Source organism: Neofelis nebulosa, chromosome 18 (genome assembly GCF_028018385.1).
Source record: "Neofelis nebulosa isolate mNeoNeb1 chromosome 18, mNeoNeb1.pri, whole genome shotgun sequence".
NCBI classification, from domain to species: Eukaryota; Metazoa; Chordata; class Mammalia; order Carnivora; family Felidae; genus Neofelis; species Neofelis nebulosa.
This window is the reverse complement of record NC_080799.1, coordinates 10,373,134-10,391,888: the sequence shown is the minus strand read 5'-3', so window position 1 is coordinate 10,391,888 and position 18,755 is coordinate 10,373,134. Positions and strand designations below refer to the sequence as shown.

Genomic DNA, 18,755 nt, shown 5'->3' with positions numbered 1-18,755 from the left:
CAACCTGTGCCTTGTTAGCTGAGTGGTTTTAACAAAACTAATGCTCACAGAATGGACTCGTGGCTGCAAAAGATTCCTGAAAAGAAAGCAGAGATTGAAGACGATGCTAACACTTGTCAGCCCCTGTTCCCAGTGACAGCAGTGACTGGCTCAACAGATCTGACAAACTCAATAGCATTGCTCATTAGAAGGTATTAATTTTTTTTTTTAACTGAAAACAAAAAGAGGGATTTTGTACTTAAAAAAATTTTTTTTTCAACGTTTTTTATTTATTTTTGGGACAGAGAGAGACAGAGCATGAACGGGGAAGGGGCAGAGAGAGAGGGAGACACACAGAATTGGAAACAGGCTCCAGGCTCCGAGCCATCAGCCCAGAGCCTGACGCGGGGCTCGAACTCACAGACCACGAGATCGTGACCTGGCTGAAGTCGGACGCTTAACTGACTGCGCCACCCAGGCGCCCCTGTACTTTTAAATATTATAGTTGTTCAAATATTGTTTCTCTCATCTTTATTTTTTAAAAGTTTATTTGTTTATTTATTTGATAAAGACAGAGACAGTGTGAGTGGGGGAGGGGCAGAGAGAGAGAATCCCAAGCAAGCTCCGAGCTGCCAGCACAGAGCCTGATGCGGGGCTTGAGCTCATGAAACTGTGAGATCATGACCTGAGCTGAAACCAAGAGTCAGGTGCTTAACTGACTGAGCCACCCAGATGCCCCTGTTTATCTCATCTTTAGATGAGTTTAGATAACTCTGCTTTTGCATGGTTATGTAATGAACATAGGTTATTTGGGAACAAATTAAGAGCTCTGGCTCGGATGTGTTATGTTTTAGGTGCCTGTTTGCCATCCGAATGGCAAATATATATGTGATGTTTGCTCAAAAATATTTTACTTATGGGGTTCATGATAAAGATTTTCTAGATGAGGTGTCAGGAGCCCAGTGGGAAAGGCATATTTACTCCAGGGCAGTGATTAGGATTTGTCCAAACTTGCTAAATTGGTGCCTGGCTGAACACAAGCTGACGACAAACAAGAGGCTCCATGGGGACACTGTCACAGGATGATCCCAAGACTGTCACCCAGGGCAGGGGCCAGAGCTTGGACTGTCCTAGCTTGGGGACAAAAAGAGCTGGCATCACGGGATCCCTGTGGTCAGACACAGTCTGTCCCCTTCTCACCCACTCTGGGTGACCTCACCCAGACACGTGGCTTGGTGACTCCCTGTCCTGTCTTTGAACCACGAGACATAAGGACCCAAGTGTCAGCCCAAAGTGGCACCTCCACTTTGACGGTAAATGGGCACCTCACACTTCATGTGTCCAGGCCAGAGCTCTTGATTTGTGCCTGGATCTGCTTTTCTGTGGGTGTTTCTCATCTCAGTAAGTGACACTGCCATCATCTAGCCGTTCAGGCCAAAATTTGCGGGTGGCTTTCTCTCACTCTGTCCTCCTGTTCCATGCACCTGATCCATCAGCAAATGCTCTTGACTTTCTGCACAAAATATGTCCAGAATTCCACCACTGCTCCCTCCCCCCTAGTCTAGCTGGGTGCAATAGCCCCTTCACCTTCAGAGCCTCCGAACATATTGCTTTTAAACCCAAAGCCCTTACTTCCGCCTTCACAGGACTTAGCCCCTGGCTACTTCTTTGCTTTTATTTCTTCTCCCCTTGCTCACTTTTTTTTAACCACAGGCACCTCTTCTGCAGTCCTAACTTCCCAAGCATGTGCTTACAAATCATGGGGACTTTGACTGGAGGTCAGGTGTCCCCAGCCATCCCGAACCTAACATTCTTTGTCAGTATCTTCTCTCTCGGCTTTTATTAAAAAAAATTTTTTTTTTAAATGTTTGTTTATTTTTGAGAGCGAGAGAGACAGAGGGCAAGCAGGGGTGGACAGAGAGAGAAGGAGACACAGAACCTGAAGCAGTCTCCAGGCTCTGAGCTGTCAGCACAGAGCCTGACGCGGGGCCTGAACTCACAAACCGTGAGATCATGATCTGAGCCGATGTCAGACGCTCGACCAACTGAGTCACCCAGGTGCCCCTAAAAAAAGTTTTAAGAAAAAATTTTTAAAGTTTGTTATTTTTTTTACTAATCTCTACACCCAACGTGGAGCTCGAACTCACAAACCTGAAATCAAGAGTCACATGCTTTTTGTGCTAAGCCAGCCAGGCACCCCCCTGTCCTGGCCTTTAATTCTCATGGCAGGGATTCACCCGACATTAGAATTAATCCTTTATTTCCAGTTTCCTGGGGCCACCAGTAGCAAATTACCACAAACTCGGTGGCTTAAAACAACAGAAATTAATGTTCTCACAGTGCTGGAGACCAGAAGTCCGAAATCAGTTTCACTGAGCCCAAAGCAAAGGCTGCGCTCCCTCTGGAGGCTCTAGAGGAGAATCAGTTCCCTTCCTCCTCCAGCTTCTTCTGTTCTAAATTGCAGCAAGAACCCCCACATAATATAAATTTACCGTCCTCGCCATTTTTAAGTGTGCCTTTCAGTAGTGCTAAGTTAGTCAAGCTGTTGCGAAACAGATCTCCAAAACTTTTATGAATCTGAAACTCTGTAACCGTTAAACAGCAGCATGGTGGGGGCGGGGTCCTCTCCCTCTCGCCGAGTCTCCGGGGACCACCATTCTACCCCCTGTTTCTAGGAATTAGACCACTTTAGATACCTCGTGTGAGTGGAATCATACAGTATTTGTCTTATGACAGGCTTACTTCATGTAGCATCATGCTCTCCAGGCTCATCCATGTTGCAGACTGAATAATATTCCGTTGTATAGATATACACGTGTTTTTATCCACTCATCCGTCGATGGATTTCAGGGTTGCTTCCGCCTCTTGGCTGTTGTGAATAATGCGGCCATGACCATGGGTGTGCAATATCTGAGTCCCTGATTTCAGTTCTTTTGGATCTATATCCAGAGGTGGGAATGCTGGATCCTATGGTAGTTCTAATTAAAAAAAAATTTTTTTTTAAATGTTTATTTATTTTTGAGAGAGAGAGAGAGAGAGATGGAGCGTGAGCAGGTGAGGGGCAGAGACAGAGGGAGACTCAGAATCTGAAGCAGGCTCCAGGCTCCGAGCTGTCAGCACAGAGCCTGACATGGGGCTTGAACTCACGAACCGCGAGATCATGACCTGAGCTGAAGTCAGACGCTTAACCGACTGAGCCACCCAGGTGCCCCACTTCTTGTAGTGTTTTTGTCTGGTTTTGGTGCCAGGGCAATGCTGGCCTCTTAGAATAAACTTGGAAATGCTCCCTCCTCTTCAGCTTTTTTTTTGGGAGGGAGAGTTTCAGGAGGATAGGTGTTAATTCTTTAAATATTTGGTAGAATTTACCAGTGAAGCCATCTGGTCTTGAGCTTTTCTTTGTTGGGAGAATTTTGACGACTGATTCAATCTCCTTACTTGTTATTAGTCTTTTCACATTTTCTATTTATTCGTGATTCAGTCTTGCTTTGTTGTGTGTTTTTAGGAATTTATATATTTCCTCTGGGTTGTCCAATTTATTGGCATACAGTTTGTCTAAATTCTTACAAGGATACTTAAAATAATTTTTTTTAATGTTTATTTATTTTTGAGAGAGGGAGAGACAGAGAGCAAGCAGGGGAGGAACAGAGAGAGAGGGAGACACAGAATCAGAAGTGGACTCCAGGGACGCCTGGGTGGCTCAGTCAGTTGAGCGTCTGACTTCGGCTCAGTTCATGGTCTCATGGTTTGTGAGTTCGAGCCCTGCGTCGGGCTCTGGGCTGACAGCTCGGAGCCTGGAGCCTGCTTCAGATTCTGTGTCTCCCTCTCTCTCTGCCCCTCCCCCACTCATTCTCTGTCTCTCTCTGTCTCAGAAATAAATAAACATAAAAAAAAAAAAAAAAAGAGGCGGGCTCCAGGCTCCAAGCTGTCTGCACAGAGCCCAACCTGGGGCTTGAACCCACAAACTGTGAGATCATGACCTGAGCCGAAGTCAGATGCTTAACTGACTGAGCCACCCAGGCGCCCCTAGGATACTAGTGATGGCATTTAGGGCCAACCAGGGTAATCTGTCCACTTCATGACCCTTAACTGAATCACATCTGCAAAGACTCTTTTTTGCATATAAGGTAAATGTCATGGGCTGAATTATATCTCTGCAAAATTCTTATGTTGAAGTCCTACCCCCACTACCTCAGAATGTGACTGCATTTGGAGATAGAGCCTTTCAAGAGGCAATTAGGTTGAAATGAGGTTATTAGAATGGACTCTGATCCAGTCTGACTGGTGTCCTTATGAGAAGAGGCGATCACGAACACATAGGCCCAGAGCGAACACCATGTGAAGACACAGGGAGGAGAACAAAGAGAGAGGTCTCAGAAGAAGCCAGCCCTGCCGGCACCTTGATCTTGGACTTCTGGTCTCCAGAACCGTGAGAAAATACATTTCTGCTGTTTAGGCCACTTAGTCTGCAGTACTTGGCCATGGCAGCCTGAGCAGAGGAGGGCGGTGATATTCACAAGGGTCCAGGGATTAGGACCTGGGTGTCTTTGGGGCTATGATCAGCCCGACACCTTCACTTGCCATCTCTCTACCTGGGTGTATAACTAATGAAAGCAAGGAGTTTATGTATTTTGTTCTTTTTTAAGTTTATGGATTTATTTTTTGACGAAAAGCGCAAGCGGGGGAGGGACAGAGAGAGGGGGAGAGACAGAATCCCAAGCAGGCTCCATGGTGTCAGTGCAGAGCCCCACGCAGGGGCTCGACCTCATGAACCACGAGATCATGACCTGAGCTAAAATCAAGAGTCGGTCGCTTAACTGAGTCACCCAGGTGCTCCTGTATTTTGTTCTGAAAACAGTGTTTAAGGGGCGCCTGGGTGCCTCGGTCTGTTGAGCGTCCGACTTCGGCTCAGGTCATGATCTCACAGTTCTAGGATTCAAGCCCCGCGTCCGGGGCTGTGCTGACAGCTCAGAGCCTGGAGCCTGCTTCGGATTCTGTGTCTCCCTCTCTCTCTGCCCCTCCCCTGCTCGCGCTCTGGCTTTCTCTGTCTCTCAAACATAAATAAATAAACGTTAAAAGAAAAACCAGTGTTTATCCTCAGGGAGTTAACACGCTGGTGTGCGGAGTCAGGTAGTGAACAAAAAAAGTCAAATACATGGTCTGTCACATGGCGACGGGTGCTCTGGAGAAAAGGCAGGGACAGGCGAGGGAGCCAAGCACGTTGACAGCAGAGGGAAGAACGCTCTGGGCAGGAGAGACAGCAGATGTAGAGGCCTGCGGGGTGGGGGTGGGGGGGGGGACGGGGGGCTGCTCCCTACAAGGGAGAGAGAGAGCCAGGGTAAGTGCATGGCCTGGCAGAGGGCCAGGTAGCAGGGCGCGTGGTCAGAACAGCCGGGACACTCCTGTGGGGACTCCTCGGCCATCAAGAGGTCTCTGGCTTTGGCCCTGAGTAAGCCGGGAGCCATGGCAGGATTTTGAGCAGGTGCTTGACTTGTCTTGACGTATGTTTTAAAAGGATTGTTTTGGCTGCTGCGTGGAGAGAAGGCTGGGGGGCGTCAGGGAGCTCAGTTAGGAAGCTGTGTCAGTAACTGGGGCAAGAGCTCCTGGGGGACCAGGACGCCACCCCTGGAGGCCACCCGAAGGATGCTGTGAGGGGTGTGAGGAGAGAGGGATCCCAGATGGCTGCGAAGCTGCTGGCCTGACTACCAGAGAGCCACCCGAGCTGCCATCTAGGTGGGCAAGGCGGGAGGGGGCAGGCTTTGGAAGGTGGGGGGACTGGGCTCCAGCGGGGTGTCCATGAGACTCCCAGGTGGACGTGTTAAGAGTTGGATGTGTTAGTCCGGAGCCCAGGGGAGAGATCTGTGCTGAAGGTGTCACTCTGGGAGTCGCCAATGCAGGGGTGGTGTTTAAAGCCATCAACTATGAGAAACCAAAGCAGGGAGACTGATGGGCTGAATGCTGGGACTGGCAGACTTTCAGAGGCCAGAGAGTGGAGAGCGGACCGGCAAGGGATATTGAGATTCTTTTGTTTTAAAGTTATTTATTTGTTTATTTATTGGGATGGGGGGAGAGGGAAATCCCAAGCAGGCTCCACACCCAGCGCAGAGTCTGATATGGGGCTTGAACCCACAAATCACGAGACCATGACCTGAGGCCAGTGGGACGGCTAGTCAACTGAGCTACCCAGGCACCCCAGCAAGGGATATTTTTGTTGAACGAGTAAGTGAGTGAGTGAGTGAGTGAGTCTCCTTTGTCGCCACTCTTGGGTGAGCTGTGTCATCCCTCACGGACTGTCACAGCGGTCCCCTTGTGGGTCTCCATGAACCCACCCCTCCCCCCTTTCCTCCCCCTCCCTGCTCCCTCCAGGCACTCCAGCTGTCCTGACCCTCCTCCCTGCTCTTCCTGCTGAATTGCTTTTTGCGCTCCTCTGTCCTCTGGGACATCCTCCCAGAGCATCACCCCACCGCCTTCTCTTTCCATCCGACCTCCTCCTGGCACTGCTCACACAGACAACCACACTCCCAACAGACAGCTCCCTCGCCACCCTTCTGACCTAGGGGTATGCCCACTGGCCAGGGGGTTGGCTCTAGGACGGACGGAGGGAGGCCTGAAGCCATGTGGGCCCTGGGACGTGGAATTGGTGGTTTGGGGAGGAGATTCTGGAATCTGACACGCAGGGCGTGCTCCAAAGGGGAGTTGTGGGCTCCACGTGGGCGTGTTCCCGTGGGCCGTGTGGGTGAATGGCTCTTCCTTTGAGGGGATGTTTCAGAGGGAAATGCTTCTGGTTTTTCTTAGGTGGGGCCGTATCTCCCTTGTCTGCATGGCTATTCACCAAGGCCAAAGGTTTGGTCTGGACACAGGGTCATTTTTGTTTTCTCCACCCCTTCGGCTGCACCCTCAGCATCTGGAGGCCACCCACTAGGCCCTGTGCTCCAGCTCTTGGGCCTAAGGGGGAGGCCTGGGGAAGGTGTGGCTGGGTGGGTGAGCCACCTCCTCAGGGGAGACCTCCGGGAGTGGGCATGTGTGGGGCCGGCTGGCCATGCTTCCCCTATAAAGGGGCTTTATTATTAAAAGGCAGATTGAAGTTGGAGAAGGATGGATCTGCCAGGAGCCAAGGGCAGGTGATTTTGGTAAATAGCACTCCCAAATACACTTCGAAGAGTGGAAGTTCCTTCCGTCCCTGGGGCAGATGAGACCGTACAGAGGAGGCCATGATACCGTTTCCTTCAAAAGGTTTTCACTTATTAGGCTTTTCTGAAGCAGTTAATTCTCTTTTCTTGTTTAAAGGAAAAAAATATGTTTCATCCGGAGTTATACCCAAGTGATTAAAATGAATTTTCTGCTGGGGATATACCTCCCCAGATCAGGAAAAAAAAATTTTTTTGTTTTTTAGTTAACCACGCAAATAACACCAAGAGAGCATCAACAATCAAAAACAGTCCCCCAAATATCCAGGACAAAAAATAAAATATTTATCGATCTATCACAGCGAGACACAAAGAGATGGGCGGGGCAGGGGCGGGAAATGCTCTGAAATACAGTGGCTCCAGGGAGGGCTGGGGGTTACAGTACTGCATGGGGGGGACCCAGGTTGGGGAGGAGATTCCTGCTGCCCCAGCTGGCACAGCTCCTCACACCCTGGGTGCTCAGGCCCCATCGTAGGGGGGTGGGGTGGGGTGTGGAGGGGTGGAGGCAGGGCACAGGCCGCCGGGACAGGTTAACCAGGTTGACGGTGGGGGCGCCCAGCCAGATAGTGGTGCGGGGCGCTCAACTGGGGACAAGGATGGATGGACGGATGGACAGACGGGTGGACGGTTTCCACAAGAGCAAGAGGGCTGTTCCCGATGGCGGGGGGGGGGGGGGGGCGGGGGCGGGGTGTTCCCATCTGAAGGGGTCCCAGCCACGGGGAATAGGTGGGAGACGAGGGGGCCAAGAGGTGGTATGACCGAATCCAGCTTGAGGCTTTTGGTGCTTGGGTACCAACTGGACCGCAGCCGAGGTGGGGGGAGAGGTTCTGGTGGGCGGGGGAGATGGGGCTGCCCAGGAAGTGTCTGCACCATCTTCAGAGGAGCCCCGGGGAGGGGGTCCCCGAGGGGCTGCCCTTCCCTCCTCCCTCCCCCCCCCCAGGAAGATGAGAGCACCAGCACGTAGCACCAAGTTCCCCTGGAGATGGAGAGCGTATGGAGGGGGGAGCTCCTGGGTGGGAAGGGGGTGGGGGCAGGGGGCCGAGCCCACCCGCCCCTGGCCTCTGAAGTAAGGGGCTTCCTGGGGCCCGCCTGGCCACCACTCTTGTGTCCTCGCTTTGCGGATTCCCGAGGCCACCCAGCCTGGCCTGTCCCCTCCCGGGGTGGGGACTGGGGAAGGGGAGTGGGGGAGGGATCACAAGGGGTTTACATTCTCCACCAAGCAGTAGCACCAACGTTGATGAGGTCGCGAGTCAGCGGTCCTGGGAAGCTCACTTTCTCTTCCGGCCACAGGATTTCCCCAGGCAGGCCCCACCTGGGCGGGAGGAGGCACGCGTGACTGTCCGGCCCCCTCTGGGTCCCGCTCAAGCCCCTGCCCACTCGGACCAGCTCCGAGCTGTTCTTACACCCACATCACCGAAATGGGGAACAGAGGCTCCAAAGCCATGAGCAGTCTGGCCGCCACCTCCCGCCAGACTCTGAGCCGTCACATTGCACAAACTCCTTGTGGGCAGCCGGGTGGGAGCAGGGATAAGTGATGCAATCAAGACTCAGAGAGGGGAAGGGACCTGGCCTGGACCAGGTCTCTATCTTCTGAGTCTACTGTATTTGAGAAGCCTTTAGCCAGCAGCTCTGAGCAGTCCCCATAGGGGAAAGGAGGGGAAGGGACAGCTGACAGAGTCTGGAGGAGACGGTCCTCCTAAACATGAGGGTGCATCAGATGAACAGGCTCAGAGAAAGGGAGAACTCGTAGCGGCTGAGCTGGGACACACACTCAGGACTCCTGCCCCCTCCAGGGGACCGACTGATGGGTAAGCCTTGTTTTAAGCCACTGAGGCACCCACGGTCTGCCAGTAGGACCTGGAGCTCGACGTGGCTCCTACCGCCACCTGGTGGCAGCGGGCAGCCGAGCGGGACCAGGACAGGCTTCTCTCTGTGAAGCTCACTCTGGGGGCTTAGAAAACAGTGTGACAGGGCCACAGGCATCAAATAGTGCCTGACGGAGAGCTGGGTACCCTGGACAGGGTCAGGCTGGTCTTGCCTCTGCCTCTTCCTGCCCTGGCCTCAGCTGCCTCCTCTGTGTAGTGGGGATGCAGGGGAATGTGCAGCCTGAACACACACGGGAGTGGAGCTGGGCTTCTTTGGGTCCCCTTTGGGCACTGCTGGGAGGTGCCTTTGGGGGTGCTGATCATGACCGCCCCCCGCACTCCCAGAGGCACGACTGCATCTTTGAGCGAGGGTGTGGCTCTGGGCCGGGTGATGGCCTCTGTACATCCTACCCAGCTAGGGGCACCTTGGGTCCCCCACCCACCCCTCAAATTCCCTGACTCTAGGGTCTATTGTCCCGCTTTCTCTCTTTCCTTCCCTGTTCCTCCGAGTTCTTCCCTTCCCCACATCCCTTCTCTTTTCCTTGGCTCCTCCGGGTGGGGGTGGGCAGCAGGGAGCGAAAAACTGCCAGGGCTGGCTTGGGGTGAGCCCGGGGGATCTGGGCCCACTCTTAGCTCTGAGTGTGCGTGTCGGAGGTAGACGCAGGGATGGGGGGTGGGCGTCCAGCTCCCCCCAGCCTCTCCATACCCTGCTAGGTCTAGTCCAAATGTGCTCCCCTCTCCTAGGCTGATGGACCCCAGCCCCCTGCCTCTGTCTGCCCCTCCCTACTCTGCCCTGTCCCCAGGGGCTGAGTCTCTACTCACCTTGGTATCCTAGGGCTCCCAGGGCCCCTCCAAAGGGCTTGGGAGGTTTGCCTGTGGAGGGGAGGGTGGGGGTTGGGGAGGGGGCCAGGCTTTCCTGCTTCTCCTAGAACCTTACGTTGTACCAGGCCTCCACCCTGTCTCAGGAGGTTCTGAAGGCCTTCCTGCCCCCAGCCTGCCCTTCAGTCCCACCAGCCTGACCTGTGCTGTCCAGTTATGCTCCTTGTGGATGGCATCCCACCTGTGGAGGTCTGAGCAGCTAGGAGGGCGCCCCCGCCCTGAGCCAGACCCTGGCCATGCTGACTGCCCCATCTAACATGCCCTGGGCTTTGGCCTCCCTGACCATCTACTTGAACGGGCCTTGTTTCTCCCCTTACACACTTCCTTTCCTTTTCTCTGGGACCTTGTCCGTCTCTCCAGTTACACCAGAGACGGGGTGGGGTGGGAGTGGGGGGTTGGCCAGGTCTCTGTCTCCCTCCTGGTGTCCCATCAAATGCCAGGCTGGGAGCCCCAGGAATGGGATCACTGCCCCCATTCTTACATCCCAGGGCTGAATTTTCTTGGCATCAGAGGGCCAGCCCGAGGCCGTGGCCACCATAGCATTGTACCCCGACTCCATGAAAGTAACTAGGGCCCCGCCTGAAGCGGGGCTCCTCCTTATTGCAGACTCACCGCCAATTCCCAGGCCCCCAGCTCCACCACCTGTGGGGCAGGGAGAGGGGCTGTGGGTATGTCTGCTTCCGGGGGGCCTGCCAAGCCTTTCCGGACAGTGTGGGCCCCACCCGAGAGGGCCAAGTTCTGAGCCTGGGTGTCAGGAGCCCGGGGCTCTGCCTCCCTCGGTGTGTGACCTTGGGCGAGTCCCTCCCACTGTCTGAACCTCAGTTTGCCTCATCTGGGACACGGGGCTTTGGAAAAGCTGATGCTCCCTGGCCCTTGCAAGGGAGGTGGAGAGGACTGAGGGGAGGCCCTGTTTCGTGTGATGGAGGTCATGGGTCTGCCCCCCGGGCCTGGCCCTTCTGAGCAGATGGCGTGGGGGAGTTGACAGGAAGGGGCCCGGGGACAGGGAGGCTGGGTGTACCTGGGTAAATGGGAGACAGTCCAAAGCCCGGTCTTGCCGCAACTCCTGTGGGAGGGGTTTGAGGTTGGTGTAGGGCAGGCCCTGCTCCGGCTGCTTGGCCTACTGCCTCTCTGCCCAGGACCACCCCCTCCCCCTGCGTGCCCCTCACTGGCTGAGCAGCTTTCTTTACAAACCTGTCTCCAGCCCCGTAGCCCCAGCTCATCAGCCTGGTGTCTGTCACCCACAGTGTACCCCCTGACCCTGAGGCCTGCCCCTTTGCCCAGGATGTTCCCTTTCCTGGACTATCCTCCCTCTCTCTCTCTCTCTCTCTCTCTCCCCCCCCGCCCCCCGACCCCCCACCGTGTCTTTGTCCCCCGGCCGCTATCCAGACAGGCCTCCTCTAGGCCCTGGGCAGAGCTGAGGATTTCACAGAGAGATGGATGGCCCCTGCCTCCAACTGGGAATGGCCTGGTGGCCCCTAGGACACCTCCAAGGCCAGTGGCACCTGCAGGTGGACAGGGGTTAGGACCACACACGATTTAAGGGGTGCCGAGCACCCTCTCTGGGTTCTGGGGGCAAGAACAGGCCTTCAGGGCTATTGTGAGCAGGACTGAGGCCTGAGTTGGGGTGGGGACAGGGGACAGGGGTGGGGTGGGGTGCGAAGCAACCTCACACCTGGGCAGACGGGAGGGCAGGAGAAGAAACTCACCATATTTGGCCGCTTTAGCAGCTGCAGCTGGGGACACACCTGGGGAGACACGGGGTATGTGGGCTCAGGAACAGCAGGGCCCTCCCCGAGTCATGTTCCCTCCTGACCTGCCCGCCCCGCTTACCATCTGCCCGCCGACTCATCCGCCCTGCCGCCCTCCCTCATCCATCCCTCTTCCCAAAAGTCTTTAGTAAGCTCTTCCTGTGTGTCCAGGCTGGAGCACGCAGGACGAGATTCAGGCCGGCTCGGATAGGGGGACACAACGGATGACCCACGGAAGAGGGAAATGTCAACACGAGGCCCGCCACGGTGGCAGAGATTTTGGGGAAAAAAAAATTCCCTCCTGACTTTGCTTTCCTTCTCTGGAAAATGGGCACAACCATCATTGTCTTGATGTACTCCCACTTAAAGTGGTCTGGGAGGCTGATGGAAGAGAGGGAGGGGAGGGGGCGCCCAACTGCAAGAGGGTGTTTGCTGAAGGTCCCCCAAATGCTGCAGGCCAGCCTGAGGCAGGTGCGTGGGGTGGGAAAGAAGGTCAGTCTCTGCGTGTCTCTCTCTCATACACACACACACACACACACACACACACACGCGCGCGTGCGACCCATGAACGCTCTGATTCCAGAGTAGCCACTCACCTCCAAAGCCCCCAACCCCTGGGATGGCTCCGCCAGCTCCGAGCCCCCCAACTCCCAGGGCTCCGGCTCCCCCGAGGCCTGTGGAGAGAGCCGCGTGTTCAAATCCCGATGGTGGGAATAGCTGGTCTGTCTGCAGACAGTGGGGTTCTCATCCTTGGACCCACGTGGAGCCTGAGCTCCTGGGGCCTCGAAGGGCTGGGCCCTGGGGAGACGATGCCTCTGAGGGCCCTGGGGGCGGGTCAGGGACTATGTGCTCCATGGTGCACAGTCAGAGGCCTCCCCGCCCCAAACCCCAGGGCCTGGGGGCCACCCCCACCTCCAATCAGCACTCACCAAACTGGGCAGCTTTGGCAGCTGCTTTGGCAGCAGCAGCTGAGGCAGCAGGTCCGGCTCCTGGGGACACAGGAGGAGCTCAGAGTGAGGGACGCTCCACTGGTCAGCATTCCTCCCTGCCCAGCCTTTCCTGGGCTTTATTTATTTATTTATTTATTTATTTTTTAATGTTTCTATTTAGTTTTGAAGGAGAGAGAGAGAGAGAGAGAGAGAGAGACAGAGCGTGAGCGGGGGAAGAGCAGAGAGAGAGGGAGACACAGAATTCGAAGCAGCCTCCAGGCTCTAAGCTGTCGGCACAGAGCCTGACGCGGGGCTCGAACTCGCAAACGGTGAGATCATGACCTGAGCCAAAGTCGGACACTTAACCGACTGAGCCACCCAGGCGTCCCACCTGTCCTGGGCTTTTGACTCACCTACCACACCGCCTGGGACACCTACTCCGCCAAGAGCCCCCACCCCTGCAGCTCCTGTGGAGAGATGATGGAAAGTCAGCACCCCAATTTCTGCAGGACGAGGTCTCCCTGCCCCGGGGATGCTAGGCAGAGCAGACGGGTGGCCAAAGTCACGTGACCCAGCGGAAGGAGCCTCGGTATGGGTCCTGGCTCTGTCCTGACCAATCGGGCAAGGGGGGGACCCCTTTGAGCCTTGGCCCACCCATTTTGTCTCCTTCCCAGACAGCTGGTGTTGGGAGCCACAGGTGGCCACAGCGGTGGCTACGAGCTGCGGAGGGCAGAAGACGCGTCTCGGGTCCTGCCGATCCTGTGTTCAAATTCTGCTTTCTCACTATAGCTGTCGCCTCTCTGACCCCCAGAGCCCCATCTCCCTAACAGGGATGATGATCCTTACCCCGCTCACACTACAGGTGTTTGGGGAGCAGACGTACTCTGAGTTCTGAACCTCCGTCCAGTACGGAGCTGCTGCGTATGGCCAGGTAACGCCTTACGCAACAGTCACGGTTCTCTGTGCTTTGCATGCGGTGGCCTGCTTATTATTCATTGCGACAGGGCAGGCAGGCACTATTATCGTCCCCATTGTGCAGATGAGAAAATTGAGGCCCGGCAGAGGCTACGCGGCGTCCTCAAGTTTCCGCGGGCAAGAAATGGGAGCCAGCGCCCTTAACTGCTTTGTTTCCCTGGCAACGTCTGTTAGGCTCAGGCAGGCCAGCAGCCGGCAAGGAACAGGAGAGGGGCCTGTGGGCCACCAGGCCCGTGGGGGGTGGGGTGGGGGCCAAGGAAGCCGGGATTTTCCGAAGTGGAAACGGGCCCCAAGCGGACTGGCCGGGGCCGGTTGGCGGTTCCCTGGCAGAGGCCGAGTCCGGCTCCTAGGAGGCCAGGAATGCGGGGGCCACAGACAATGTGGGTCTGTCCAGGCGGGCTGCCACGTCCTCCAGGCTCGTGGCAGGCACAGTCATGCTGACAGCGAGGCAGGCGGGAGGTGAGCCTAGACGAGGTGTCCTGGCTGTGCTGGAGAGGAGGCAGGAGCTGCCCGGCCGACAGTAGGCGGGGCCCCTGGCCTCGGGTCCCATGAAACTGTCAGGGCCAGAAGGGCCTTAGGGACCATGGTCCTCATCAAGGAACCGCCACCGGTGGCGGGGGGGGGGGGGGGTGGGGAGGAGGAGGGGGTTTGGAAATGTGAGGGGCGTTTCAAGTCGTCCCGGAGCTGGAAGCATGATAGGCATTTAGGGGGCAGGAGCCAGGTCTACTGAACCATCATTAATGTGTCCTAGAAACTGCCTTTTTCCACCCTGACCATCCCAGCCGTGCGCTGCAAGCTCCGGGCCCCGGGCCCTGGCCCCGTGGAGGAGGGAGGGGTGACCAGGTGTTCTCAGGGCTGATAGGGCGGCAAGCAAGCCACCCAGGGGGGGTGGGCAGTGGGCAGGGCGCACTCACCATATTTGGCTGCTTTAGCGGCAGCCAGGGATCCAGGCACTGGGGAAAAAGGAAAAGAGGGCTGGTCAGCAGCTGAGCTCTGTGCCCAGAAGTTCTGCCTCCTCCAGGCAGCCCTCCCTGACTTCATCAGCCTTCATCGTTCGTCTCAAAGCCCTGGAACAGAGACTCCCGGCCAGGAGCTCACCCTGACAGGTACAGAGCTCCGGGATCTAACCGTGCCACTGCCAGTCTGGTCTGGGGCTGCTTGGAGGCTGAACTGTGCCTCCTTCTTCCAGTGTGATCTGCCTGAGGCTGGACGCAGAGCAGGGGCTAGGTGAAGAACTGGAGGTCCTAGTGGCCCTCTTGCCACAGTGCACTGCTGAATGGGAGCCAGACTGGCCCACTCATGCCCGCTGACCCCAGGGACCTCCACCCTCCTTTCCTGGGTTGTGGGCTCCTTTTCACTTCGGAACCCCATCACTCCTCTACTGAGCAGACAGAAACTCTGAAATCTAGCAGCCTGGGGGCACTCCCTTTGCCTGGCCTGCCCCCCATCTGTTACCCTAGTCGTCTCTGACTGCTCAGGAGGACCTGATGGGGAATTTACTACGATCCCCTGAGTAAGGCTCCCGGGAATGTGTGGCCAGGAAGAGAGGTCTCCCTCCTCCGAGCTCAGGGGGCAGTTTCGGCCCAGCCCCTAGAAGGCCCCTCACCCGCACCTGCCCCAAAGCCAGGAACGCCAACGCCAACTCCAAAGCCAGGAACGCCAGCACCAACTCCAAAGCCAGGAACGCCGGCACCAACTCCAAAGCCAGGAACACCAGCAGGAAGCCCAGCTGCAGCCCCTGGGGGAGATGGGCAGGGGTGCGGTGGCAGCAGGTAGGGAGCATGCGCCCCTGGGGGTGTCCCACCCAGGAAGCCGAGTCAGGCCCCAAGGGTGGGGCCCAGACCCATGCAGGGGTCTCCTTGCCCTTTACCTGCCCTCTGTACTCCTACCAGGAATGGTCTTCCTAAAACTCCCACTGACCACCAAGTCCAGCCTCTCCCAGTCTGGCATTCAGGGCCAGACGGTGGCTGTGGACACCACCGTCCTTTCTAGCCTGATTCCCCGCCCCCCTACCGGCTCCTTCCCTCTTGGATTAACTCACTTCTGACAACCATCTGCAACATTTGCCGTCGGCACCCGTGTGTCCCATATAAGGACAGGAAACTCGGAGGTTGCTTCGCTAGTGTGGGACCCAGGGCTTGAACCCAGGTCTCCCTCAGGCCCCGTCTATGCTTCCAACCCCTCTGGTGCTGAGGCTGCATATCGTGGCTTGGGTCACACTGGGCCAGCCCCAGGCTCGCAGGGGTGAGGGGAGAAAGGTGGTAGGGCACTCACGGTACTGGGCTTTGGCGGCCGCTTTAGCAGCGGCTTTGGCTGCAGCTGGGGTCCCCACTCCTGCAGGGGGAGGGAGGGGGGTTCAGAGATGGCACCCATGGAGGATTCAGAGGTCCCTCAGGCCCTCTGACTCAGTAGCTCACCTGTAACACCACCAGGGCCAATGCCAATGCCGGGGCCAATGCCGGGAGCCACGCCGGGAGCCACGCCGATTCCAGGGCCTAAACCTGCAAGAACGGAAGAGCTAATTCTTAACCAAGTCCTGACCAAGGAAGACAGAGCTGCAGGCTGGAAGTCCAGAGCCTTGAGATCTTGTCCCAGCCCAGACACAGACTTGCTGTGTGACCTCGGACAAGTTACTTTCCCTTGATGGGCCTGAATTTCCTCGTTCCTAAAATGAGACATGTGTGGGATCAGGAGCTCTTAACCTTTGGAGGACAGGGGCCCCTTTGAGACTTTTGGGGGTGATGGAGGCGGTTACACAGTAAAGGGAACTCTGCAAGACAGGTAGACCCGGGCTCACAGCTCAGCTCCTCCGCCGTTTGGCTGTGTGAATGTGGACGTGTCTCTTAAGCTCTCAGAACCTCAGTTTCCACATTGGTAAAAGGGGAACAGTAGTACCAACTTCGCAGTCGGTGTAAGGATTGCCTCTGCAAACAGCAGCTTTGTATAAAAGGGGTTGTATGTCATATGTGAGTTTGGGGGTCAGCAGCCCCGACGTTGAGATGTTCTCTGGCCTAGACAGTGCTGAGTTGCGTGGTCTGAACCTTGATATCTGCAGGTCCCCAAATTGCCTCTTTGCCCCCACCCTGGCCCAGGGCCTGGCTTACAGATGGGAATCTAGAAGGGCTGCTGTCGTTTGGCATATTCAGGAAGGTGCTGGTCAGGGAGCCAGAAATACTGGCCATAGCTCAAGGAGATGGGAGTCCAGTGAGCCCAGCGTGAGGTGCCGAGGGGGGCAGGCCCCAGCTGGACTCGGAGGCGGCGAGGGCTTTGGGAAGGATGGGGAGCCCGGTCCTGGAGGGCTCACCAGGGCCCGCTCTCACTTTGCTTTCCTGATCAGGACTTCACCCACACCCCTAAAAGTGGTCAGATAAGCCAACGATTGTGAGAAAGCCCAGGATGTGACAGTCCGAGGGGACTTGCCTCCTTGGGGGGAGTGGTGCCGCCAGGCCCTAGAACAGGGAACATGAGAGAGCCGTGCTCCAGAATGGGGGGTTGGGGGGGGACACTTACCAAACTGGGCGGCTTTGGCAGCGGCTTTGGCGGCTGCGGCGGCCGGGGTCCCCACTCCTGGAGGGGTGAAGAACAGAGATCAGGGGGCAGTCCCTGGCACCCCTCCCCACATCCTCCTTTCCCCTTCCCCGATTTTGGAAAGACCACCCATAGGGAAATGTCCCCTCCCCCAACAGACCCTCCCCACGCTGCCTCCTTGCCCCTGCAGACAGAGAGGGAAGCACATGGAGTCGGCCTGCGTCCCACTCCGAGGATGGCCCACTAGTCAACCTAGGCACGTCCCTTCCCTGGGAAGCGGCCCCGGGACTGTGACATTTTAGCTCTGGCTATGGCAGACCAGAGCCCAAAGCTGATGAATTGAAGCACAGACCCTCTCATCCTCTAGAACGCTTGTGCAGCTTTTCTGCTGATGGTGGTGTTTATTTTAAAAAAAAGAAGAAGAAGAGGGGCGCCTGGGTGGCGCAGTCGGTTAAGCGTCCAACTTCAGCCAGGTCACGATCTCGCGGTCCGTGAGTTCGAGCCCCGCGTCAGGCTCTGGGCTGATGGCTCGGAGCCTGGAGCCTGTTTCCGATTCTGTGTCTCCCTCTCTCTCTGCCCCTCCCCCGTTCATGCTCTGTCTCTCTCTGTCCCAAAAATAAATAAAAAACGTTTAAAAAAAAAAAAAAAAAAAGAAGAAGAAGAAGAAAAAAAAGAGAAATTCCTAACAGTGCCCGTATCCCAAATGGGAGGAAACAGCCCATTTCTTAGGGGGAAACTCAGAAGGGAAATTTTCTCCCGGAAAGAAGGCACACAGAAGAGAAATCTGGTGGGGAAAAGCCACCGAGGATGTGAGCCCAACGGTGGTATAGACCTTCCCGCCTGATCAGGAACCAGAAAGGCCCCTGGAGTGAAGGAGGCCATCCAGCCCTGGCAGAGCACAGCTCGGCCATCTAGCTGGATGACGGCTGACTTCCCGAGCCCCCCCCACCCCGGCAAGCTGGGGTCCCCTGGAGGGTCTTCCCTCCAAAGGGGAATTTGCCCTCTCCCCTCCCCACCCCTGGGCTCCGTGAAGTCTTGCCATCTGTAAAGTGATGTACTTGACCCGGTCAACTCCAGGGCTCCTTTCGTGAGACAAAGCCACCCCTCCTCTGGGTTGGGGACGCAGCTCACCTGGCACCCCTCCTACGCCTGGCACGCCTGCTACTCCGTCTCCGATGCCTGGCACCAGCCCGCCCAAGCCTCCGACCCCTCCAGCACCTGGAAGGGCAAAGAGCGTCAGGCTCCTGGGAGAGGGAAGGGGAGACGGTGGCGTGGGGAACAGAATGGCTGCATGGGCACCTCCACCTGGCTGATGTGGGGTACAGCTGAGAAGCGGGGCTGATAACCATAGTGGTGAGCAACTGAAAAGGGCAGAAGAGGTCAGAGTGGCTTCAGAAGATGGGGTCAGGGGACTCCTGACCTTGACCCAGGCCATTCAGCCCCAGGGGCCTGAGGGTGGGGTTGCTCTGCCCTCTCGCTGGAGAACTGCTCTGAGCTTGGAGCCTGGGCCCCAGGGAGAGCAGGGCTGGGGTGAGCAGGAGGGGAGGGCACCGCCCTGGGTGTGGGGACAGGCAGGGCAGGGGCACTTACCGTACTTGGCTGCCTTGGCGGCTGCTGCTGCCTGAGCTGCGGCTGCTGCCTGGGCAGCGGCTGCTGCAAGGAAAGAGA

The 18,755-nt window shown here is 56.5% G+C and overlaps 1 protein-coding gene and 1 pseudogene across 9 annotated transcripts in view; both read right to left on the bottom strand.

Moving 5' to 3' along the window:
• Positions 1–7,426: 7,426 nt before the first annotated feature.
• On the bottom strand, positions 7,427–8,355 carry LOC131501582 (basic proline-rich protein-like; annotated as a pseudogene).
• Positions 8,356–8,357: 2 nt separating this feature from the next.
• The window catches only part of ELN (elastin), a 30,705-nt gene continuing 20,307 nt past the window's right edge, over positions 8,358–18,755 (bottom strand). For 7 of the 9 annotated variants that reach the window (XM_058712119.1, XM_058712120.1, XM_058712118.1 and 4 more), the window contains 13 exons: positions 18,678–18,740; positions 18,219–18,305; positions 17,070–17,126; positions 15,977–16,060; positions 15,834–15,893; positions 15,172–15,297; positions 14,474–14,512; positions 12,998–13,051; positions 12,585–12,644; positions 12,252–12,329; positions 11,614–11,652; positions 10,926–10,970; positions 8,358–8,475 (listed from right to left, as the gene is read on the bottom strand). In XM_058712119.1, the coding sequence (XP_058568102.1) occupies positions 8,432–8,475; positions 10,926–10,970; positions 11,614–11,652; positions 12,252–12,329; positions 12,585–12,644; positions 12,998–13,051; positions 14,474–14,512; positions 15,172–15,297; positions 15,834–15,893; positions 15,977–16,060; positions 17,070–17,126; positions 18,219–18,305; positions 18,678–18,740 (836 nt within the window). In that variant the 3' untranslated portion in view covers positions 8,358–8,431. The remainder of the gene's footprint in view (positions 8,476–10,925; positions 10,971–11,613; positions 11,653–12,251; positions 12,330–12,584; positions 12,645–12,997; positions 13,052–14,473; positions 14,513–15,171; positions 15,298–15,833; positions 15,894–15,976; positions 16,061–17,069; positions 17,127–18,218; positions 18,306–18,677; positions 18,741–18,755) is intronic. The other 2 variants (XM_058712115.1, XM_058712117.1) reach the window with 2 other exon arrangements.